Consider the following 25,489-nt stretch of genomic DNA (forward strand, 5'->3'; position numbering starts at 1 on the left):
ATGTAGAATAGACATGAGCAACACATCTCGAGAACACCAGTTACAGAACAGGTAACTGTCCTTCTTCTTCGAGTGATTGCTCATGTGTTATTCCACAGTAGGGACTCCAAGCTATATTGATGGAGGTGGGTAGGAGTTTAAGGGTTTCCAGGATGGAGTACCACCCTACCAAACCCGACATCATCTTGTGTTGGGAGATGATCGCATAGTGCAATGAAAAGGTGTGGACAGAGGACCACATGGCAGCTCTACAAATGTCCTGAATAGGGATGTGAGCTACATATGTGGCTGATGAGTCTTGAGCTCTTGTAGAATGTGCCTTCACGATAGTTGGCGGAAGAATCCCTGCCAGATCGTAACACGTGCGTATGCATGAGGTAATCCAGCGGGAAATTCACTGGGTAAAAACCAGTTGCTCCCTCATGTGTTCGGCCGATGCAACGAAAGTTGCGGGGATTTCCAGAACGGCCTGGTTCGGTCTAGGCAACAGGCCAGCACTCTACACACATCTAGCATCTGTAGGCGTCGTTCCTCATCAAGGAATAGGGCTTGGGACAGAGTATTGGAAGGAAAATGTCCTGATCCATATGAAAAACCGAGAACACTTTCGGCAGAAAAGCTAGGTGCGGCCGAAGCTGGACCTTATCCCTGCGGAAGATAGTATACGGGGGTTCCGAGGTTAGAGCCCTAAGCTCCGAGACACGGAGGGCTGAAGTGATCGCCACCAGGAACGCAACCTTCCATGATAAGAGGGACCAGGAACACGTGGCCAAGGGTTCAAAAGGGGGACCCATGAGGTGGGAGAGCACTACATTCAAGTCCCATAGTGGGACCGGGGCCTGGCGTAAGGGAATGCCGATCCAGTCCTTTCAAAAATCGGGATGTCATGTGATGGGAAAATACCGAGTGACTATGCCCTGGAAGGTGGAAAGCCGAAATGGCTGCTAAGTGTACCCTGACCGAGGCGAGAGCTAGCGCTGAGTCCTAAGGGACAGGAGGTAATCGAGAATGAGTTGGAGCAATGCGGATGATGGGGAAATACCCCTTTCTCTCGCTCACCTAGAGAACCTAGACCATTTGGCCAGGAAGGTCTGTCGTGTGGACGGCTTTCTGCTTTCCAGTAGAACTTGCCTGACATCCTCCGAACACCTCCCTTCCTCCTCGTCTAACCATGGAGCAGCCATGCTGTCAGATGAAGCGCGGCCAAGTGGGATGAAGGAGGCATCCCCCCTCTTGGGAGAGAAGATCTCGCTGAAGCGGCAGCCTGCACAGGGGGGCCGCTAGAAGCTGCCGGAGGGTTCCGTACCAATATTGCCAGGCCCAATCCGGAGCTATGAGGATAACCCTCGACTTGTCTGCCGTCACTTTCTGTAAAACCTTGCCTATCGGGGAAATAGTGGAAAGGCATAGTACAGGTGGCTCGACCACCGAATCAGGATCGCGTCCGAGATCACCCCCCTGCTTACCCCGGCCCTGGATCAGAACTGGGGGCAGAGATGATTCTGGGCGGTAGCAAAGAGATCTACCTGGGGAGCTCCCCACTTTCTGAAGAGTTGCCGGGCAACCTCCCAGTGGAGTGACCACTCATACTGGTGGGAGAAAACCCTGCTGAGGTGATCAGCTCACGTATTGTGAGTGCCAGGTAGGTGAAAAGCCCTCAGAGCGATATCGTGGGCTATGCAGAATTCCCATAGGTCCAGGGCTTCCTGGCACAAGGCCAAGGAGCGCATGCCCCCTTGCCTATTGATGTAATGTATCACGACCGTATTGTCCATGAGGACTCTGATCATCTTTCCCCGTAGGTGCGGGCTGAAAGCTATGCACGCCAGGCGTACTGCCCTGAGTTCCCTGACGTTTATGTACAGGGACAATTCCGAGGTCAACCATCTGCTCCCTGTATGGGCTCCCCACCCCAGGTCTGAGGTGTCTGTCACCAGATCTAGTGAGGGAGGGGGTCTCTCAGAACGGAATCCCTTGTAACATGTTGCTAGGGAGGGACCACCATTGCAGGTCGGCTACTACGTTGGGAGGTAACATGACCACCTTGTCCAGGTCATCCCTGGCCTGGGAATATTCGGAGGCCAGCCAGAGTTGGAGGGGCCTCATTCTGAGTATGGCATGTCGCACCACAGAGGTACATGCTGCTATGTGGCTTAATATTTGAAGGCACACCCTTGTCATCATCACGGGGAAGGCTGTGACTGAAGCTATGAGACTTCTGAGTGTCTCGAACCAGTCCCAGAGGAGAGAGGCCATGGCCACCACTGAGTCTAACAGCGCTCCTATGAAGTGTATTTGCTGAACTGGCACTAATGTGGACTTGTCCTCGTTCACCACTAAGCCTAGACTCTTGCAAGTGGCCAGCAGAAATTCCATCTGGGCCTGCACCTGGGACCGGGACTTGCCCTTGAGCAGCCAGTCATCCAGATAGGGGAGAAAATTTGCAGCCTGTTCCTCCTGAGGTGGGCTGCAACTACTGCCATGCATTTGGTAAAAACCCTGGGGGCCGTGGAGAGGCCAAAGGGAAGGACCGTAAACTGGAAGTGATCCGCCCTACCCGGAAGTGGAGGAAGTGCCTGTGACCTTCAAAAATATGGATGTGGAAATATGCATCCTGGAGGTCCAGGGCTGCGAACCAATCCCCTGGGTCTAGAGAGAATAAGAGAGGCCAGGGAAACCATAGGGAACTTGTAATGGACCATAAATTGGTTGAGGTTCCGCAGGTCGAGGATGGGCCTGAGCCCACCTTTTGCCTTCAGAATCAGGAAATACCAGGAGTAAAACCCTCTGCCCTGGAATTCCCGAGGTACCTTCTCCACCACACCCAGTGTGAGGAGGCGTGTCACCTTCTGGTTTAGAAGGAGGGCAAGCTCTGGGTCCCTGGGGACCTCCGGGGGCATGGGGTGGGGGGCAAAGCGAACTGCGACATGTAGCTGTTGGAAATGATGCTGAGGACCCACTGGTCCGACGTTATATGGTTCCATTGTGCTCAGAAGGCCCGGTTGCAGAACACAAACTTTATAACTGTGGGGGCTTCCCTGGCAACAGGCCTGGTGACACCCCGCAAAGAGTTAAAAGCACCTCTTCCCCTGCCTCTTGCCCTTTGAGGGGCCTGGTTGCGGGGCCAAGCGGGACTGGCACTGGGACCTGCGTCTCTGCTCCCTCGGCCTCTTAGATAGGGGTTCATATCTGCCTCTAGCTGGAGGGGCAGAGGTCTGTGGCCTGGGTTTGTCCTTCACTGGTAGGACATATAGGCCCAGTGTTTGCAGGGTGGTGTGGGAGTCTTTCATCCCATGCAGATGGATGTCTGTTTGATCCGCAAACAGGGCCTTTCCATTGAAGTGCAGGTCCGGCATGAGTAATTGGGACTCCGCGGACAGCCCCGATAGCAAGAGCCATGATGTCCTGCACATGGAAATGGCTGAGGCCATCGAACGGGCCACTGTATCCACTGCATCCAAAGCCGCCTGAAGAGCTGCTTTCGCCGCTGCCACTCCTTCGTTGACCAAGGCTCTGAACTCCCTCTTGTCCCTTTCCTGGAGAAGGGGTTCAAACTTTGGCAGGAAACTCCACAAATTAAAATCATACCGGCTCAGTAGGGCTTGGTGATTTGCCACCCTGAGCTGGAAGCTCACCGATGAATAAACCTTCCTACTGAAGGTATCCAGTCTCCTGGCATCTTTATCCTTGTGGGTGGGTGCGGGTGAGCATGCCTTTCCCGATAGTTTACAGACTCCACTACCAGAGAGTTGGGTGCTGGGTGAGAGTACAAGTATTTGTGCCCTTTTGCTGGCACAAAATACTTTCTCTCTGCCTTTTTAGAAATACGTGTCAAGGAGCCCGGGGTTCGCCAAAGCAAAGTGGACATGTTGGCCACCCTTTGGTGGAGAGGTAAGGCCACACAGCCTGGCGCCGAGGAGGACAACACGTTGAACAAGGTGTCCAGTGGCTCCTCCATCTCTTCAGCCTGAAGCTGGAGATTCGAGGCCATCCATTTAAGGAGCTCTTAAGTAAGCCCTGAAATCTTCCTGTAGGGCGGCTGGTGGTGCTGCTATGGATTCCTACGGTCGGTGAGGGGACCGGTTCTGCCCCCCGGGCATCGGTGGTACCAGTGATTCAACCCCAAGTCCAAGCCCGAGTGAGGTGCCGCTGGTTCGGTACTGGTTGACTTTTCCCAGTGCCGAGGTAGGGACATAGAGTGTACCTGTGATGCCCCAGCCACTGAATGGGGTCTTGCCCATGCAGGTAATTGGGGCCACGGTGCCCACTTACACCACTGCCCTTGCCAAGGCACCCCTTGCCACTGACCCGCTTGGGGACCAAGCGGAGCCGCTTAATCGGGGGGGGCGGCGTGGCCTGGGGATGGGCGGCTGGGTGCCAAAACCGAAGTCACTGAGGAACGCACAGTGCCGTACGAGCATCAGGAGCGTCCACAGCCGTGTCGGTGCCGACCTCGAGATTTAGACCTTGACAACGAAGACGTGTACCTCTCGGAGGTGCTGCTTCTAGATTCCCCCCGGCGATCATGGCTACAGCGCCTGGGTGCTGATGACTGTCAAGGGGTGTTCCAAGCATGACGTCTGTCGGAGCGAAAAGTCGAATCTGAGCGTTGGTGCCGACGGCATGGAGACCTACTCCTATAGCTTCGATGGTTAGAGGAGCATCAATGCCTCTTGCCTCAGTGCCTGCGACCTCTGTGGGTAGTGGAGGACACTCGAGACTCCTTCTCAGGCAAACTGGTCAACTGAGTGGAAGTCTGCTGCGGGCTCCGGGATGGCCCCTCGAAATGGGTAGGAATCTCGTCTTCAGAGCGGGGGCTATGCTCGACCAGGGAGGATTGATGAGCTCCCATCAGTGGCTTCCCTCGGGATCGGGGGCCCATCTCAGACAGTGCACCCAGCACCGAGGGGGCGAGGATGTCAGGCACTGCCTGTGCTGCCTCCAGCGTTGACAGCATTCTCACTGCAGGAGAGGCATGTGCAGACAGGACTGGACTACTCCGCTCAGCACAAGTCAGAGGTCTGGCTCCCAAGGGAGATCGTGGGCTGCCCAACTTAGGTCAAGCCTCACCCCTGTCCTTCTCTCGGCACCACTGAGTCTTCTCTTGCTTCTTGGTGGGGGAGCGGTGCCGACTGGCAGATGGAGCCTCGCTTCGCACCGATGACTCGCCCAGTGCCGAGTCGGGTCGGCATGCTGGTGCCGGGGCCAGTGCTGACTCCATTAGCAGGGCCTGGAGTAGGATCTCTCTTTCACACTTCATTGAAGGTTTGAATGATCTGCAGATTTTACAACACTCAGTTACGTGAGTCTCGCCCAGACAGCAAAGGCACTGAGAGCGTGGGTTGCTCCTGGGCATGGAACTGCGACAGGAGTCGGACAACTTGAAGCCTGGGGCACGGGGCATGCCCCGAGCCAGGCAACTAACTAGAAAAAACGATCTACGAAGAAGAGTTGTACTACTAAGGCTAGAAGCACTACAGCAGAGCTGGAGCACAAATTTCCAACTACCTTCACTGACGGCAAGAAGGAACTGAGGGTGCGGGGAGTGCGCAGCTCCCGTTACAGTGGAATATAGAGGCACCACTCTAGGGGTCACAGCGGTGCTCCCCCACTACGGATACTGCTATGGGAAAAACTTCCAGCACCGGTTCACGTGGTGAGCACGCATACCTACCGTGGAATACACATGAGCAATCACTCGAAGAAGAAACAGACTGTTTACTTTCAAAGGGAGAGGTCTTCCAGGTAGTACACTCAAGTCATCTAGATATTTGGCTAGTTTTACAACAAGCTATATAAAAAACACTTGTGAAGTCAATATAAGCTAAAATTTCATACAACTCCAACTCCAAAATGAATTTAAATAGAACAGTCAAAAAAATGTTCAGGACTAAAGCAAACCACCTCTAGCTGCTGTTATACAGTATATAGAGGCAGAGTACAAGGAGCAGTATATAAAGGCAAAAATTCTAGTGGCACACTGGAGAAGCGGTCATGGCCAGTTCAGGCTGTGCTGCACCACCTCCAGAATGCAGAGAGAACAGCTCAGCCATCTCAGAATTGTGGGAGATGCTGGGCTGCAGAAATAAAATAAACGTCAATAACTCACTTAACGGATAAGAGAGAGACATGTCTACCCAGTTGAGTACATTTATTAAAATATCCTTGTAGTTAAAAGACTGTCAAGCAATTCAGTTCATAGCTTGTAAAAATAATTGTTTTGGTTCTTTGAGAAGAGGCAGTTTTTATCATCACTTCCATACTTGCTTTCAAAATATCAAAACCATTAAAAATTCAGTGGTGACTAAAACTGGCTACACATTATATACCTTGCAGGTAGGATTCAGTAAGTCAACAAAATATAAAGCCATGCAAGAAGCCGTCTGTGATAAAATTGACTCGGTTCAGGGCTTACAATGCTAATGTACAAAGTCTACATGACAGGACAAATGATGATGAATTCAAACTGAGTATGGACTATGAAATTTATTTATGCAAAGTGATGGGAGAATAAGATGGAGACCTCCATTTGAGAAGTGCCTAGTCTAGGGTATGTCTACACTATGGCAACTTTACCCACATAGCTACAGTCCCATAGCTATGCTAGCATAACCCCACAGTGTAGATGCAGCCTTCATTAATGGAAGGGGTTTTTCCATTGGTGTAAGAACATCATCGGCCCGAACAACAGTAGCTAGGTCAATGGAAGCATTCTTCCTTCAATTTAGCTGTGTCTACATTGGGGGTTGAGTCGACATAGCGATGCATTCAGGAATGTGGATATTTTCACATTCCTGACTGATGTAGCTGTATGTCAACCTAAATTTTAAGTGTAGATCAGGCCCTAGTTGAGAAACCCTCCAATCCTGCAACTGACTCAATGTGGGTGCAAGCAATGTGACCAGTTAGGTATTTTAGCCATAAGTGCATTCAGTCAGAATGTCAGTAATGTCAATAATACATTTAATCATAAGTAGACATGGAAACATGTTTTCCAGTTATGTAGATATAATTAGTTTATTTAAGACTTTATGCCATACACTTACAACAACAAAACAAAAGCATACAGTTCATAGTTTGAGTTAGGATCTAGCAAAGTTAGCCCTTCTATACTATAAAGAAAAAAGTCAAAGGAAGAGTCCTCACCTGTAACTATGCCATAGTTAGGAGGTTCAATAACAGCTCCATAGAACTGAATGATGTTTTTGTGACTGAGCACACTGAGTATTTCTGCCTGTTTAAAAACCAAAAGAAAAAAGTTTGACAATTAATAATAAAATGTGTTCACTGCAATTATATTAGACTCCATGCACAAACCACACTATCGTATATGAATCAGAAAAATAATGTCCACTTGGGGTATCTCCTTAGAGAAAACTACTGTTTCAAAACACTGAGAGAGAGTTTGGAAAATGCAGAGTTGTCAGCACTTCTGAAAATCAGGCCACTTTTTAAGTGACTAAATGAGGATTTAGGAGACTAGTTTTTTTTTTTTTAAATAACTTGGTCAAAAGAGATTTTGGGGGTTTTGTTTTACAATGGTTAGTTTAATTTTTGGGTCTCTCAACATTTGCAGCTCTACAGTATATTCCAATAATAATAATAATAATAAATTAAATGCTTATTTTAAAAAATACTCAATGATTTAAAAAACAAACACGTTATTGTTTACACACAAAATCTAGAAATGGAGGCTTATAGAATGCAAACACAGCCATATTATATATTATCCCTCACAAAAATGCCTTCCTTGAAATATTAACCTCTGAGCTTCTACTACCTAGATCAGTCACAAGCATTGGAAGGAAACAAAGTCATGGTCAGTAAAGCAGTCAGCCCCACTGAGTAATAATACATAAAAAAAATAAGGGACCTTGGCAAGCTTTATTACAGCAGCTACAACTACCCTAACAAATACAAAGCCACTGGCAAAACAAATCTAATTTGTCTCTAGATTTTGTACTGAGTGCCATGGTATGAATATACATGTGCATGTGGAAGCCTATAGATGTGTAATAAGTAACATTTCACATGGTAGCAATAGTTTTTCCTCTTGCAGCCTTTCCCAAATAACTTCATCAAGATTTGAATTAGCATCTTGTATGCTATGGTTTGCATATGCTGAATGCAAAAGTTTAATCATAGCCTTGAACTTAACCCCAAGATTTCTGATTGCACTGTGTACTATGTTGTTTCCCCTGCTCAATGAGATTTGAGTTATTATCAGAAACAAACAGAGTGTAATGCACAAACAACTTCAATAGGACATAGAATTTATATTCTACAGGTGTGATACATGCATTTCTGTACTGTATGATACATGGAGAGTTTCAAAATTCTTTTTCAATGTTCTGTCCCTCCACAGCATAATTAAACAATTTTGATTTTTTTTTAAAGTCTCATTATGTTTTCATGAGAGATGCAAAATCATATTTGAGGCTTTGTAAAGTTATTGTGAATTTCAATGCTGGAGGACTGATTCACCTGGATGGGTGCAAGGGTATTTAATTAGCACCTACCTAAGCAACTGTGCCAGAGGTGTGATTCACTACCACAAAGGACGGACAGTAATATTCCTGCTATCCCCGCAGGGAATCTGCCAGTGGGCTGGAGCTTTGAACTCCAACCACAGCTCCATAGATACCCTGTCAGCAGCTGTTAAAAGATTCTGACTAATATTCCTATATTGCCTGCTTGAAGATTAGATCTCAGTCCCTGAATCCTAACAATATCATGAAAAGTGAGATGATCAAATCCAAGTCTCTTAATTCAGGTCCAACACACATGAATACATCTAGGATTCCTTTGTTTTGTTCAACACCCCAGTGCCCTGAAGAAGAAAAAAAAAAAAACACCACAAAACAAAAAAAAACCTCTTCTTGTCTGACCACCTGAAAACTTACGTCTCTTCACCTAGAAATACGATGCTACAATTAAAAAATACTCCATGTACCATGGCTTGTGTTATTTTTTTCATGCTAAACTTCCCAGGATCATGCTTTTAGGCTCTAAATATACCAAGAATTTAACTGAGAACCATTAAAATGTCTTAAAATCATGTGATAACACGATTTTCAATTTCATTGTAAGAAAGGCCCAAAGCAGTACTTTGTACTTTAAGCTCCAATCCTGTAATAGCTCACAGGCAAGAGGAATGTTGTGCCAATTCAGAGCCTCACTGAAGTCAAATGAATCTATTACGGCACTATCAATTGCAGGATCAGAATCTAAGGGTATGTCTACACTGCAATTAGACACCAGCTGGCTCGGCTTGGGGCTGGTCCCAGAGCTCGTAGTCCTGCCCAAGCCTTGAAGTCTACATTGCAATGAAACAGCCCCAAAGCCCGAGACCCATGAGCCCAAGTCAGCTGACATGGGCCAGCCACGGCTGTCTAAATGCAGCGTAAACATACTCTAAGAGTCCAAGTCAAACCATTAACTCAGATGATGCAGAGGATATTACCATACATTATTTACAATACACACTTTGGTCCCTTCAGGGCAGTTACAGGCATAGATGTACCCACTGCTTTTAATGCATGTACTTCTTGTTCTTATGCTGCTGTTCACATCTCTTAATTAAGATGTAACTGATGCCAGAGCAAGCTTGTACCTAGGATTGGGGGAAGCAGCTATTAATCATCCATAAAATCCCCCAAATTAGGAGGTCATAAAAAACATCTCCCCCAAGGGCCATTATTCCTAGAGAGAAATCTCTTTTAAATCAATCAACTCTGCTGTCTTTAGAGCTGGAGATTCCACCAGTTTCTTTCACTTGCTCTTTTCCATGGCTAGCTGTGGATTACATTAGCCAATTTGGCAGCAGGGACCAAGCAAACAGCCAGTCATCTTGAACAATGCAATTGTGCTTTGAAAATCTTTTCTCACCTTCTGACATGGATGTTCCATATTCTAAGTAAAAACTCATTGATGGTCACTACTTGACTAAATAGCTAAGGCCAGATTTTCAAAGTTATTAGTTGCCTAAACACAGATAGGTGTCTAGTGGGATTTTCAAAAGCATCCGGGCACTTATGAAAATCTCCCTAGGTATCTAGCTGCAACTTTATGTACCTAAACCAAAGTGACTCAGGCCATGTCTACATCTAAAATTTTGGCAGCGCTGGTTTGTTACAGCTGTATTAGTACAGCTGTATAGGGCCAGCACTGCAGAGTGGCCACACTTACAGCAACCAGCGCTGCAAGTGGTGTTAGATGTGGCCACACTGCAGCACTGTTGGGCGGCTTCAAGGGGGGTTCGGGGAACGCGGAGAGCAAACCGGGAAAGGAGACCAGCTTCGCTGCGGTTTGCCTCGCGCGTTCCCCAAACCACCCTGCAAAACCGCAGGGAAGGAGACCTGCTTGCTCGGGGGTTCGGGGAACGAGAGAGCAAACCGGGAAAGGAGACCAGCTTCGCCGCGTTTGCTCTCGCGTTCCCCGAACCACCCTGCAAACCTCAGGGAAGGAGACCTGCTTGCTCGGGGTTCGGGGAACGAGAGAGCAAACCGGGAAAGGAGACCAGCTTCGCTGCGGTTTGCTCTCGCGTTCCCCGAACCACCCCTGCAAATCGCAGGGGAAGGAGACCCTGCTTTGCTCGGGGTTCGGGGAACGCGAGAGCAAGCCGGGAAGGAGACCAGCTTGATTACCAGAGGCGTCCTCAGTTATGCTGGGATACCTGCTTATTCCACGGAGTCAAGAAAAGCGCTGGTAAGTGTCTATATTTGATTTCCAGCGCTGGTGATCCAGTGCTGGATCCTCTACACCCGAGACAAAACGGGAGTACGGCCAGCGCTGCAAACAGGGAGTTGCAGCGCTGGTGGTGCCCTGCAGATGTGTACACCTCCTAAGTTGCAGCGCTGTAACTCCCTCACCAGCGCTGCAACTTTCTGATGTAGACAAGCCCTCAGTCACACACAGCCTGGACACACAGTTGAACTACAATTTGACATGCAGGACAACCACAAGTGGCATCTAATTTACGATGATACCACACACCCAGTCATAGGATAAATCCTTGGCTAGTCACAAGGTAATAGCAATCATCACATCACACTACCAACCACTCATCACACAATATTCTAAAACAGTTCTGGATGAACCTGAGCACTTCTGACTCTGTTAACAATATGTATTCCACTGAAAGCGCAGATGGACAGCATTTTTTTGGGGAGGGGCTTAATCAGAAAACCAAAACCAACTACTTTGCTATGTTTGAAAACTAAAACCACGGACAGAAGTTAGAAGACAAAGCAAAGTACATTAAATACATATTTAATTAAATTATGCTCATGGAAGTGGGCCAGTGCAGCAGCACTAGAACATGAAGTACTGTCTTTACTAGCAAGACACACAGAGTGCAGGCAGCAGAAGTGCAAGCTACCTCAGTGCACCCTGACTTTGTGCCCAACCTTGACCCTCTCAGAATCATCTTTCCTGTTGAAAGGATAGTTTAATCCTTATGTCCATTTGCCAATGAAAGTATCAGTGAACACCAACTGTCATGGTGGATAGTGTGCTCTGGACATCTGTAAACGAGGAACTGAACAAGGATCTCACCACAGATGCCTCTAAACACCATCTATAAGGTTTCTAGTAGTGTAGTGCTTTGTATTCTAGTGCAAATACATTGATGCATCAATATGAATTCTCTGTGTTCTTTGCCATCAGTATTAGAGCCCCCTGAGCCTTGGCTATACTCATGAATAGCCCCAATACAATACTGCATTTACTGACCACCAATCAGTATACCTTTGCCTCCGCTGACCTTGAGTGTAGACAAGGCAAGCCAGGGCCTGCACTGCTTGAACTAATCAGGATATATACCAAAGACATGTAAAAGATAAATTCCAATTGGTCTCAGGATATGTCCTACACTCAAACCACTGCAGCTGCACTGCTGTAGTGCAGTGGTCACCAAACCGTTGATTGAGATCGACTGGTTGATCCTGGAGCCTCTGCCAGTTGGTCGCGATCTTTGGGACACTAAAAGTCCAGCAGCGCAGCAGGGGTCAGGCAGGCTTCCTGCCTGCCCTGGCACCACGCCACTTCTGAAAGTGGCTGGCTGTTGACACCTCTCTGCAGCCCCTGGGGGGAAGGAAAGGAGGGGAAGCGGCTTTGCACTCTGCCCCCACAGCTCCCACTGGCCAGGAACTGGCCAATGGGAGCTGCAGGGGACAGTGCTTGTGGGCAGGGCAGCACACAGAGACCCGTTGCCCCCTGCATCCCAGGGGCCACAGAGACGTGCCAGCAGCCAGCTGCTTCCAGGAGTGGTGTAGGGCAAGGGCAGGCAGGTAGCCTGGCTAAGCCCACTGCCACCGCCGCCTGGGAGCCACCTGTGGTAAACACCTCCTGGCCAGACCCTGCCCAGAGCCTCCTCCTGCACCCCATCTCCCTCCCACAGCCCATACCCCTCACCCTCTACCTGCACCTCAACACTCTGCTCCTGCCCAAAAACCCCCTCCTGCACCAAACCTCCCTCCCAGAGCCCACACCCTTCACCTCTTGTGCACCCAACACTCTGCCCCAGCCTGGAGCCCTCTCCTGCACCAAACTCCCTCCTAGAGCACACACCCTTCACCCCCTCCAGCACCCCAATCCCATGCACCCCCCCCAGATCCCCCTCCTGCACCAAACTCCCTCCCAGAGCCCGCACCCCAACACTTGCCTTAGACCAGAGCCCCCCCTTTCACTCAAACTCCCTTCCAGAGGTCACACCCCCACCTCCTCCTGCACCCCAACACTCTGCCCCAGCCCAGAGCCCCTTCCTGCACCAATTTCCCTCCCAGAGCTTGCACTCCTCACTCTCCCCCCCGTCCCCAGGGGCACATAGAGACTTGCCAGCAGCCGGCCGTTTCCAGGAGCGGCGTGGGGCCACAGCAGGCAGGCAGCCTGCCTGAGCCCTGCTGTGTCACCGTCGGAGCCGGAGCCTGCTCCTTACACCCCTTCCAGGGTCGGTGCAAGGATGTTTCGCACCCTAGGCAAAACTTCCACCTTGCACCCTCTTCCGACCCCGAGCCCCCGCCCTGAGGCGTCCCCCCCCGGTGGCACGCCTCCTCCTCCCTGAGTCACCCCCCTCGCCCCAGCTCACCCCTGCCCCGTCCTCCACCCTGAGCACACCGTGGCCCTGCTTCACTTCTCCCGCCTCCCAGGCTTGCGTGACCTATCAGCATTAGGTGCCGCAAGCCTGGGAGGCAGGAGAAAGTGAAGCAACCGCAGTGTGCTCCAGGGAGGAGGGGGCAGAGGTGAGCTGGGGCGGGGAGTTCCCCTGTGTGCCACGCCCCCCCTTACTTGCTGCAGGCAGCCCTCCCCGTGCTTCCTCGCCCCAGCTCCCTCCGTCTAAATGCCGGCGGCGACCGGGGCGGCTGAAGCCAAAGAAAATGCCACCCCCCAAATCCTAGTGCCCTAGGCGACTGCCTAGGTCGCCTAAATGATTGCATCGGCCCTGCCCCCCACCTGCACTCCAATCCCCTGCCCAAGATCAGAATCCCCTCCTGCACCAAACTCCCTCCAAGACCGCACACTTCTCACCCTCTCCTGCACCCCAACACTCTGCCCCAGCCTGGAGCGCCCTCCTGCACCCAAACTCCTTCCCAGAGCTTGCACCCCAACCTTCTGCCCCAAGCTCAGCTCAAAGGCCCTCCCACACTCTGAACCCAACTTCCTGCCCCAGGCTCAATGAAAATGAGTGGAAGGTGGGGGACAGCGAGCAACGGGGGAGGGGGAATGGAGTGAGCAGGCCTGGAGAAGGGACAGGGTGTAAAAAGGTTGGAGACTACTGCTGGAGTGCTTCATTGTAGACACTACCTTGGCTGATGGGAGGGTGATCCCATTGGTGTGCAGATAATCCACCTCCCCATGAAGTAGTAGCTAGGTTGATCTAGTGCTGCCTATGCCAGGGGTTAGGCTGGCATAGCTACGTCTCTCAGGGGTGTGGCCTCTCTCAACCACCCTGAGAACATAGCTATGCTGATGTAAGTTCCAGTGTAGACCAGCCCTCAGCTGATGCAAGGCCTGGCTTGCTCTTGGTTATACTTAGGAGTTAGCACCAATACAGGTAGATTGATTGGTGGCTGAATTGCAACTATCCAGGGTGCAGACAAGGCCTGTAATGTCAGATTGTGAATTCCATTCAAAATAGATACAAGGGAAGAATTCCTGGTTGATAATTTTCATCCTCTGGACAGATGACCTAAACTCCCTCATAGATTTCCACAACTTCACCCTCCACACTCATCCATCAAGCTATCTCTAAAACACAACAGATCAGCATCAACTTCCTGATACCACGATCAGCTTCAACAATGGAACCCTGCGGACAACTAAGACAAGAAACCCACAGATCATCACACTTACCTTCGCAAATCTGGTAAACAACCCAAACCACCAAGAAATCTGTTATCTTCAGCCAGGCTCTCAGAAACCACAGAACATGCTCCGAGGAGAAAGTATGGGATACACATATTAATACGCTTAAAACTGCTTTCACCAAACAAGGAAACTTCACCAGAGAAGCAGATGACATCATAAAATGGGCCAATTCAAATACCCCAAGAGAACCAGATTCAATACGTAAAAAAACTTTCCAACTGCACACCCCTAGTTGTCACCTACCATCTCACACCACAATCCACATAATCATTAACAGTTACAACCCATACTTGATGGAGACCACACTCTAAAAGAAATCTTTCCTGAACCTCCTCTTCTGGCCTCTCTAAGGTCCTCATCAGAAGCAACCTCCCCATGGACCAGGATCCACCAACTCAAAGCAGAACCAGACCCTGCCAGAACAATAGATGCAAACCAGCAGATATATCTCCACTGCTACTGTGAGCAACACCCCCTACAACACACCTTTCAAGATCCATGGGTGCTACACATGTCTATCACAACATTTGGTGTGCCTCATCCAGTGCACTAAATGCCAACAACTGTGTGGGTGAACCAGACAATCACTACACTCTCAATGAACTCACACAGAAAAATGAAAAAGACAAAACTACTATATCACCCGTGGGTGAACACTTTTCACAAAATGAATACTCCATATTCGACTTCTCAGTCATCATCCTCAAAGGAAACCAGCACACCTTCAAAAAGATGAGCCTGGGATCTAAATTCATAACTTTGCTAGGCACTCAATCATGGTTTTAATAAAACAACTGGATTATGGTTTATGGCGGTGGCCAAACTTACTGATCCTCCAAGCCGTATATGACAATCTCAGAAGTCTGAGAGCAAGGCGCTTCTGCTGGGGCTTGGAGATTCAGCTCAGCGACAGCTAGTGGGAGTAGGGATTTCAGCCCCAGGAGAGGTGCCTGCCAGCGCTCGTGGCTTCAGCCCCACTCCTGCTCTGAGCCCTGGCAGGTTCCACCAAGGGGGCTAAAGCCCTGAGATCCCCCTCCCTAATGGGCAGAAGCCCCAAGCTCGCCCAAACAGTCTGGTAAGCAGAGAAAGGGGTGGGGGGCTTCAAGAGCTGCACTTTTAACTATAAAGAGCCACATGTGGCTCATAAGCTGCAGCTTGGCCACCCTGGCTGATTGCCAACAATTTGTAGTCCACTGACGTCCCCTTTTATGTCCTATGAGATACAAGGGTGTTAATTGGCCACTTCGCTGTGAATGGTCCCTAGCATATGTGTTAACTACTTACTTTAAACAGTCTGTTCTACCTTGTATTAGCTGTGACACTCTGAGTAACTTTTCCACACTGAAGAAAAGCTCTGTGTAGCTTAAAAGCGTATCTTTTCCACCAATCTTTTTATTGGTCCAATATAAAAGATTACCTCACCCACCTTGTCTCTCTGCATGAAGAAGGCAGCTTGTCACCCCCAAAGCTATGCAAGGCGTGGTCTAAAACAGTCCCAGGTGCTCCATTATGAACATTACTAATCATCACCACTGTATTATTCCACTGGTTGTGTGGTAGGGAGGAGAGAGCAGGAGAGGTAGCATGGGAGAATGTGAACAGTGCATCTTTCCCCCACCCTCTGTCTGAGCATGCTGCTTCAGATCAAATTTGGAATAAATACCGATTCTCGTTAGACCAGCAGGCCAGCCAGCAGCCAACCAACTTTGCTGTTAATAAATCAGTTAATTGCACAGCATGAGGCACCTTCACTCTACGCAAAATTGCAGGGTTAGAAATGTTTAGCTACTCCAGCATCTGATTAGCAGAACATCCCTAAGTGTTTTCTAATATTTATTAATGTATTGTGCAATAGAGTTTTATTATTTACAGTCCTGTAAACAAATGTTTGCTGTGGGTTATAATGGAAATACTCACAATCAATTAGAGGATTTAAAGCAGACTTGACAACAATTTAGTCCCAAAGTATTACAGCATTTAAGGGCTTTGAACTCCAACATATTCCTGGGAAGAATTTAAATCTTAGCTGTTCCCATGATGTTCTCTACACTGTAAGAATGGCCAATTGGGATAACAGTGTTAATGCTTCATTTAAACTATTCTATTTACTGATTACCAAGACTAAATGAAACACAAAATGCTGATAAAGGTTTAGGGTTAAAAGTATTATTTGTTGAGTGCTGAAAGACTGGTTTGGCCCTTAAACATAGAGAAAACCATTCCCAAGGACACAATATTAAGGAGCTTAATATCTAAAATTACAACACAGAATACTAGGACAGACTAAAAGATGGATCATAAAATTGTGTAGAATTCAGAGGCAGGCACTGGTTTGCTTTAAATGTATCACTTCTTTTTAACGACATACCAGATCAAAACAAACCTGGTAACTCTTTTTGCACACTTTTATCTAAATATTAAACAACAATAGCCTCACCTCTGTAGGCAATGTTAGAGCTCCCATAGATTTTGATGGAGCAGGAATTGGCCCTTACTGGCTATTATTTTAATGATATTCTTTCTAAGCTAACCAATATGAGTGCTTAAACTATATCTATTTCCTGCTCATTCTTAAGTGTGCATAAGTTAGTTCTCTTAAGACTACAGTCACAGCTATTATTTCAAGTCCCTAGACTTTACATTCTATTACTTGTCACGAGGTTCCCCCTTCCCTACTTCCACCTACAATATGCAATAACTTGAGGGATTTTTAAAAATAGTCTGCAATTAAAGAACTCTTTAAAATAACCACATAACAATGATAGGTAGTTGCTAAACTGTTTGATCACTAACATGAAAATCAAAAGTGGAATATAAACCCCTCTGGTTTTTCAGATCCTGCCAGGAAACCATTTGTGCATTTTCTCATAAGTTTTATAAGGAAGGGGTCAGTACTTTTCCTGCCCCAGAGATACCCAAGAAGAACCTGAAAAGCTGTTATTCAGCAGAAGCCAATTATTGTCCAATTAAGGGCATGTTTGTTAAACCCATTAAATCTTCTTTCATATTAGCAAAGTAGGATGAAAAACACATGATTCACTGTGTAGTCAAAAGACTTTGATGCGTAAGGAACATTCAATGAGAACTTTAAACAGTAAATAGCAGAGTTATCTGCTCTGATGAGGACTGTGGTCTCTCCAATACACATCTCACCAGTGTGACTTCAAATTGCAATTGGAATTATGAAAGCCCTGCCTGCATGTTGACTTAAAGCTGGAGGGGAGGAGGTTGATTTGGGTTATATTCCATTTAGGGGATTACCTGTCCCAATTTAACTTCAAACAGCCTATCTGAAAGTTAAGATTTTTAAGACAAAGAAATCATCTAGTTTCTAGTATAGGAGATTCACATATTCAGTATTATGCTAGCACTGATTCACCAGCCACACAAAGAAATAAAAGTTAAATTGCACTATTGAAGTGACATTGGTTAGTATTTGATTTAAAAAAATCGTACTCTCCTGGGTACTTTTACAAGACACGCAAAAAACATCATTAAAAAAGTTAAGGTTGGAAGCGTGTTCAGGGGTGTCTGGCTCACACCCAAACCAGTATTATGTTTGTTACTGAACTTCTACACCTTTTTAAAAAGCCCCAATGGATACAATGTGTAAAAATGAAAAATGATAGGATCCAGACCAGTTCCCACAGCTATGTAAACAGAAGAGATTAATATTATTACCCTGCCTGTTTATACACACTTAGGGGACCAGATGTCCTGGATTTTATAGGGACAGTCCCATATTTGGCTTTTTTTAATATGTGGCTCCTATTACCCCCACCCGTCCCAATTTTTCACACTTGCTACCTGGTCACCCTATACATACTACCCCAATCCACTTTTTTTTTTCTTTGTAATAAAAAATATGTTGGTGGTCATTTAATTTTATATATTGCATATTGTTTAGTAAAAGTCTAAAAAAGAAATATAGCCTCAACGTATCTCAGTTCTGTAATTTAGTGTAATGTGTTGCTGAAGTAGAATAGGTGTTATAAAATTTGGTCATTGTCTGTTGTAGGTTTGTGTCAACTGTTGTAGATCTTTGGAAGTTTAACTGTATTAATTGTATTTTGTAGCAACAAGCATGTAGATTTTTGTAGTTATTAAATTTTAATATTAAAAGATATTGGGAAATGGATCCCTTGAATAGGAAACAGGTTTTTATAATATTCTTAATTTGTTTATTTTGACCTTTGCATATAATTTTGCATATAATTTGCAATTTTAAAACTATTGGATTATAAACAAAATCCACTGATTTTTAGAATCCAGATGACTTTCCTTGAACAACATGATTTTAAAAGACCGTCCAGATTAAAAAAATTGGGATCAGAGAAAGACTGGCACATCAGAATTTCTGGAAGATTTTTTCCTAAAGATACTATGATATAATTGATGAGAGATAATACAGCACTAATTTGGGCCTTAATCTTGCAACTGACAACCACAACAGGAGACCCAAGAAACCATGCAGAGCCCCAATCAATTCCCAGCATTGCACACATTATATGCAAAGGTCAAAATAACTTGGGAGGATCAACTGCAGAATCAGAGCCTCTCTTTGTCTTCATTATATTGTGGGCAACATCTCCTGTCAACGAGGGAAGGAGAGATTGCTGACAAAAGCTGCAGAATCTAGGATAAAACTGAGTAAGGGCACTTGATGCATAAAATTATCATTACAACGGGGCTCAAAAAAGTTGAAAACTACCTTTTCAGATACAAATACACTGCCATCTGTTAAAACATGGCACTGGCATAAAGATAAACACCCCTTTCCCATGGATTTTCATAAGAAACCTACTGAAGCACAGACAAATCCTATAGGTCATTACAGTTATTCAGTGTACAGCATGGAACCATATCTAAATTTTATACTAGCACTCATGACAGACTGAAATCTGCCAGCAACATTTGTTTTTTTGTTATGGTTATCGATTTTCTGTTTGTTTGCAACAGCAAAATCATTTAAAAGATAAAGATACTATATAGTTGTAAGGAAACAGATGTAAGATTTCAGAAATCAGTCACGTTCTGTGAACTATATTTGAAAATACAAACTTTGGTATCTGGGATCAGTTAAAAATGAAAGCTGGTCAAAACAACACAGCATAAACTGTGAGAGGAGTAGAATAGTTCTCTAGAATCAGGTTTGAAAGACCCAGACTCCTAGAAAACAGTATCTTTACCCAACAGGGTCACTCTGGTTTTTTCTGTTAGATTTAGGGTGATCTTCCCCTTTTATTCTACGTTGTTTTTGCAACTGACCCTCTTATGATATCTGAAAAGATGTTAACCAGGTCTTGAATTCTCCAGAAGAACAAGAGAAGTAGTCAAAATGGCAAAATTTCTGCCCGTTCTCCAAAAGCAGGTGAAATGGGTTACTGGACCTGGATCTGGATACTGCTGTACTGACGGCAAATGCAAGAATGTCAGAGGACAGCATTTTAGAAATCAAAGTCACTAAAAACACTTATGAACGACTTTGCTAGGGACAACAGCACAAATGCAACAAGCGGAACACCCCTCATCCCCAGAGAACTCTCTCCAAGCATTCCAGCAACTTGGGACCAAGACAAAAGACAATCATTTAAAGCCTGTCTGAAAAAAGACAAAAAAGTGGAGACCTGGAGGTTCAGACTCAGTGCAACAAACTTAATGATCATCAGCATCGTGGAGGGATGGGCATTTCCAGAGTGCTGCTACTAACTTATTGCACCTGCCTACACAATAACTGTGTTGTGATACTTCACACTTTTTTAGAAGTTTTATATTCCGGTTTCAATTAAGATAAAATTGTCTGAACAACTGCCGAGTTCCCAATCTGTTAGAGACAGCGAGAACGTTCTTGGAGATATTCAACTAGACTCTTCACTGAACAATTAGCAGAGACTCTCCAACAGAGGTAACAAAGATGGACTGTGTTCCACTTTTCAAATGAGTTATCTTTCAGCTAAGTATTTCTCAAACACAGTCACAAAAACTGTAATTTTCCTTGGCAAAAATTGCCTGGCTGGCCTCCTGGTACATAAAATCCATGCCTACTACATCACTCTGTCCTGCACAGACCTCTATCCAACCATAGAGGGCATCCGCAATCCTACAAAAGTGGATGGCTAGAGTGACAGCCCTATCTAGATCTGTACTGTTGAGGATTGTTAAGGTGGGTGCTCTGGGCTAGGTCTCAACAGCTGGAATCCTCTATAAGGCCTTGAAAAGTCCTGTACAAATGACAGCAAGAACTCAAAAAGTTTCAGGACATATGGTCTTTATCTCATTTTCAGAACAGTTAATACGTGCCTTGGTTAAGGTTGAAATTTTTTATTTTATGTAGAAACATAGCTGATAAATAATAAAGCCTACTGGGTAGCAGATGTTCAAAAAATGGCAGAAATTTTTTAAAATGTTTGAACTTGTTTCCAGTTTTCATAATTTTAAATGGAAATTGTATCAACTTTTTCTATAATGATTTTGAAAATTATTTCAAATAATGATTTTAAAGTTTCCATTAAAATATTGATGAGTGTCAGGAAATTTCATAACGTGAAAACTGATTATTTTTCATGAAGTTAAGCTTTCAAAAGAAAGAAAACACCATTTTTGGATGAAGAACCTTTGCACACAAAAACTGACCAGCTCTGCTACTATTTGCGTGTTTGACATCTATGTTCTGGTTTTCCTCTAATCTTCTTACTTCTGTGCTGACTTTCTCTACACAGAATCCCTCTCCACTTCTAGACCTCTCTTTCTACATGTCTACTTTCTGACAACAGAGACAATTAATGATTATTTGGAAATGTGATTTAATGTTCACCTGGTTGACCTTGTTTGTATCCTTCCTCATCTTTGTTATCCTAAAATTCTTTAAAATAAAAGGTTTCTTTTAAAATTCTGTTGATTAAAAGAAAATACCCCAAACTCTAAATCAAAACAAGAATCCAAGACAACGCCACAAATGAAAGTGTGCAATACAGTGCTTTGATCTGGAAAATCACGTCCCTATTGGCAGATAAAATGTTGTGATGGACAATGAAGATTCAGTATTTGTGAAGGTGGGTTGATACCTTTCTATCTGAGGTGGCAGGCTGTCAGGATCTCTCAGACAAGAGATTGTCAGGTCCCTCCTCAAGAAGTCATCTCAGCAGACAGTCTCTAATGTCCCCGTTTTGAGGGAAGCTTATTGATAAATTGTGACAATACAAATTTGACGTAGTGGTATGGCTTATAATCTGTTGATTACTTTTTCAGTCTGGTTTTCTGCCATATCCAGCCCAAAAAGACAGCTCTGATCATTTGGGTCAAAGACCTCAATTTGACAATGGACTCAAAGACCTGATTCTGGGCCCTACTCCAGCTTCTCAGATGGCACAACCAAATTAAGTTTTAGCTACTATAGCTGGTTGAAAAATGGGAACATCTTTCATAAAAACAAATTACCATTTATTTTGCCAAAATTTGAAATTTCAATTACAATGAAATTGAAAAATTCAGTCAGCACAATTAGGTACCTAAATTTAGTTTACCCCATGGTACAAATTTTGCTCTTCATATTACTTTAGATTCTGCATTATTACAAAATTTGCATTCTATCACTCATCACCATCAAAAAATTCATCATTTTTGACAGGGAATTTTGAGGCACACAGATCTTAGAGTTATAAAAGCCTCCTCCTTCTTCTCCCCCTACTCACAAAATGATTGTTTTAGTTAAGAAAAATGTACCTTTATTACTGTCATGTACCAAAAAAAAGTAAGGTTGGTAGCAGTCGTCTGAAAAGATTCTTTTTTGTTCAAAGGTCTTATTGAATTCAGATTTTTGATTGTTTGGAGGAAATGGTATATCTAAAATTATACTGAAGTTGTAGAGTTCAGAGACTAACTCTTCAGAATGCACATTTTAACAAAACAGCGTTCTTAACAAAAACAAATATCACCATTCTTCCTTTTTTATTGCAGACAGGGCTGGATTTTAACTATAAAACTATGTCTAAATCCAATCAAGGTGAAAAATCCTCACCTGATAGCTCACAATCAAAAGACTCCACAATCCTTTCTCAATTTTTCCATTGTCACAGGTCTCTTAAAAGGATGTCTTGCTACAGAACCCGAAGAGTGAAAGATTTAAAACTGTGAGACTGAAATGCACCGATCAAAATCAGGATTGTGGTCTAAACTTAACCAGCTGTCAAACCTAGCAATATGAATGTATGCACACTTCTGCCTAATAAAATTTGAATCAAACACTTTGCATCTGATTCTCCATGTGAGCTTTTATGCAAACTTCTAAAGTGCAAGGAATCCTGGGGTGGAAGAGCTATTCTGAGAGCCTTCACATAGTTCATGTAATTAGGGAAACCACTTCCTTTGATTGTAAGTGTTCAAAACAGCTGAATTTCTTCTATCAAAGGAACTCTGTGATTTGGGTCATCTCTTTTACTTTCTCTTTCATGTTTCTCAAGATGAGAGGTGAGACTGCAGAGCACATTATTTAGAAAAAAAAGATTCCACTTTTTGTTTTAGGGATTGAACTTGGACTATTCAAAAGGTTGTATCTTTCTTACCTTCCTTCTGTTTCCTTCTTTACTGCTAAGGCTTTTCAGTGGCTTTAGCGAACATAGTCCAAAATGCCAATTTAAGGAGAAGAGAAAACTAGAATATGGTACATAAAGAAAAAGGATTGTAGTTTTTCTTTGTACTGTTTTGGCTGAATATGTAATTATAAGGAGCTGTATCTGCAAGATCTTCGTCTTTATCATATTCTCTTCTTTTATCATTCTAAACACTGACCAAGCAAAAAAGAAAAATGTAGACATTTTTTAAAAGGTAAAGAAAGCTGCTAGCCTGATCTTTGAAGATGTCTATGGGTTTCTTTCTTTCCCAAAAAGTGAACTCAGGTCATCATCTGAAGGGAAAAGAACATGCTGCTGGAACTAAGAACCAATGCCAATGCTATTACAGTATCAAATGTCACTTAAGCCTGATCTACCTAACTACAAAGTTAGGTCAACATTAAGTGCCAGGTTCCTTGCAACAGTGACCGCACTGGTCACAATTTTAAACTCCACTGCCCAAGACTTAGGGAGACCAGAGGATTCCTCCCACAGACATTCCTTTAAAATCCCCCAAATGTTTCTGAAATCCCCTTTCCTGATTATGCAATTTGTCTGATCAGGAAGCATTGGATCTCCTGGGCCTGTGGAGAAAAGAGGCTGTGCAAGCACAGCTAGATACCACAGAAACATGGACAACTGCAAGCAAATTGCATGGGGGATGCAGGCAAAAGGGTGCAATAGGGATCAACAGCAGAGCCACTGGAAAGTGAAGGAACTTCACTAGGGATACCCCAAGGCCAGAGAGCGCAACAATAGATCTGGTACTGAGCTGCACACCTGCTGCTTTTACAACGAGCTGCATGGCACACTTGGCAGATGCAGATCATCCTGGATACCTTAGAGACAGATACCCTGCTGTGAACAGCGAGAAGGAGGAAGAAGAAGAAGGAGAGAGGAGATGTGGCAAGGAACTCCAGCCATGCTGTGAGTCAGGACCGGTTTGAGACTACCAGAGTCTAGCCACTCCCACCAGGAAAACGTGGATGAGCTTAAAGAAGGAGAAGGGACTGCGGATACATGTGGGAAGCATTTTTCCTTAAAATGGTTCAATTTAAAGATGGCCCTCCCATCTATCCCCAAATTAACAAGACAGAGCTCATATGCCGCTAGCCTGTTTACTGCAGAGGTACCAGATGAACTCATTACCGAGTGGCATGGGAAAGTGTTCTACAGCAGCAGAAGAAATAATGCAGCCATCACTAGAATCCTTCGAAAGAGGACTGCAAAGAACCAGCATGAAAGTTGCATTGAGATCTCTCAAGAGGATAAAAGGAACATCCCTATTCATATAAAGAAAGTGCTCTCCAGATATCCCTACCTTGCCTAACACCACAGGGCAATGAAAAGCAGATGCGAACTCTGGCTCCATTAGCTGTACTGCTGCCTCTTTTCCTATGAATAAAACAATGAAGAGTGGATACCTTTGTCTTGTTAATTTGGGGATGGGCTGGGGGCCATGCTCAAATGTGACCATTGTAGAGAAAAGCACATGCTACAATTATACATGTTCCCGTGCCCTTCTCCATGCTCATTCAACTGCAAATACAGAAGAATCATGCGTTCTATATTTGCCATGTTCATGAGAACAGCAGAGAACTCTGTGGTATCAAGGCTTCTGTCAGAGATGGCAGAGACCGAAGAGTATGGTACAGGTTTGTGGGATAAAAAAAAAAAAAAGTCATGAAAATTATGGGATATAGATGACATTACGGGATGGCATGCTGGGAATCTGATCCCTAACTCCCAGAGAAATCTGGGAAAGTCATTACTATCCCACAACACATAGCAAACATGTCCCAAAAGGTATTGCACCAGATGGCGGCACATCACACACTCCGATAGCTACCCGCAGTGCACTGCATTTTACACTGACACAAGAACTCCTGGTAAGCATGCACTGCACCAACACAAGCAGCCATGTATACACACCTGAGCAATATACCAACATATGCGGCTGTTCGCCAATGTAATTTGCATCAACCGAAGTCTGTAGTGTAGACATGGCCTTATTCTGAAATAATTTCTCCAGCCATGCACCCTATTAGGCTGTCGCTGAATACTTATCTCAGGAAAGTCTTGGGAAAAAGCAATGAACCTGCTCTATTTCTATAATACTTCCACAGAGTAAGGCAAAAAAGGGCAGCACAAAATTTCATTGTGCGATTTAGAAAATCATTACATAACATTGATATGTTTACTTACTCATAGAAGGACTAATTCATATTATGGTTCCAAGTTAGTGAAAATAAGAGAATTCTACATAAAAAATTATTAGTAAAAAGGAGTTTTGAGACCCTTATAAATGAAAAGTATATTACCTATTAATTTTTTCCAACACTAACAGTTATATCTGTAATCATCACAGTCTGCTAAAAAGATATTTACGGAAATAAGCTGCAGCATCTCAGCAAATATAAATATGTTTTAAAATATAAAAACATATTTCTGATTACATATATAGTTTCTGAGAACAGTTATTCAAAACCCATAGTAATCCATAACCTGCAATG

General features: G+C 44.9%; 1 protein-coding gene across 3 annotated transcripts in view; it reads right to left on the reverse strand.

The window, feature by feature from the left end:
• MAP3K20 (mitogen-activated protein kinase kinase kinase 20) overlaps nucleotides 1–25,489 on the reverse strand; it is a 124,274-nt gene that overhangs the window by 84,634 nt on the left and 14,151 nt on the right. For all 3 annotated transcript variants that reach the window (XM_030580398.1, XM_030580399.1, XM_030580400.1), the window contains exon 3: nucleotides 7,147–7,234. In XM_030580398.1, the coding sequence (XP_030436258.1) occupies nucleotides 7,147–7,234 (88 nt within the window). The remainder of the gene's footprint in view (nucleotides 1–7,146; nucleotides 7,235–25,489) is intronic.

This window comes from Gopherus evgoodei, chromosome 11 (assembly GCF_007399415.2).
Source record: "Gopherus evgoodei ecotype Sinaloan lineage chromosome 11, rGopEvg1_v1.p, whole genome shotgun sequence".
Lineage (NCBI taxonomy): Eukaryota > Metazoa > Chordata > Testudines > Testudinidae > Gopherus > Gopherus evgoodei.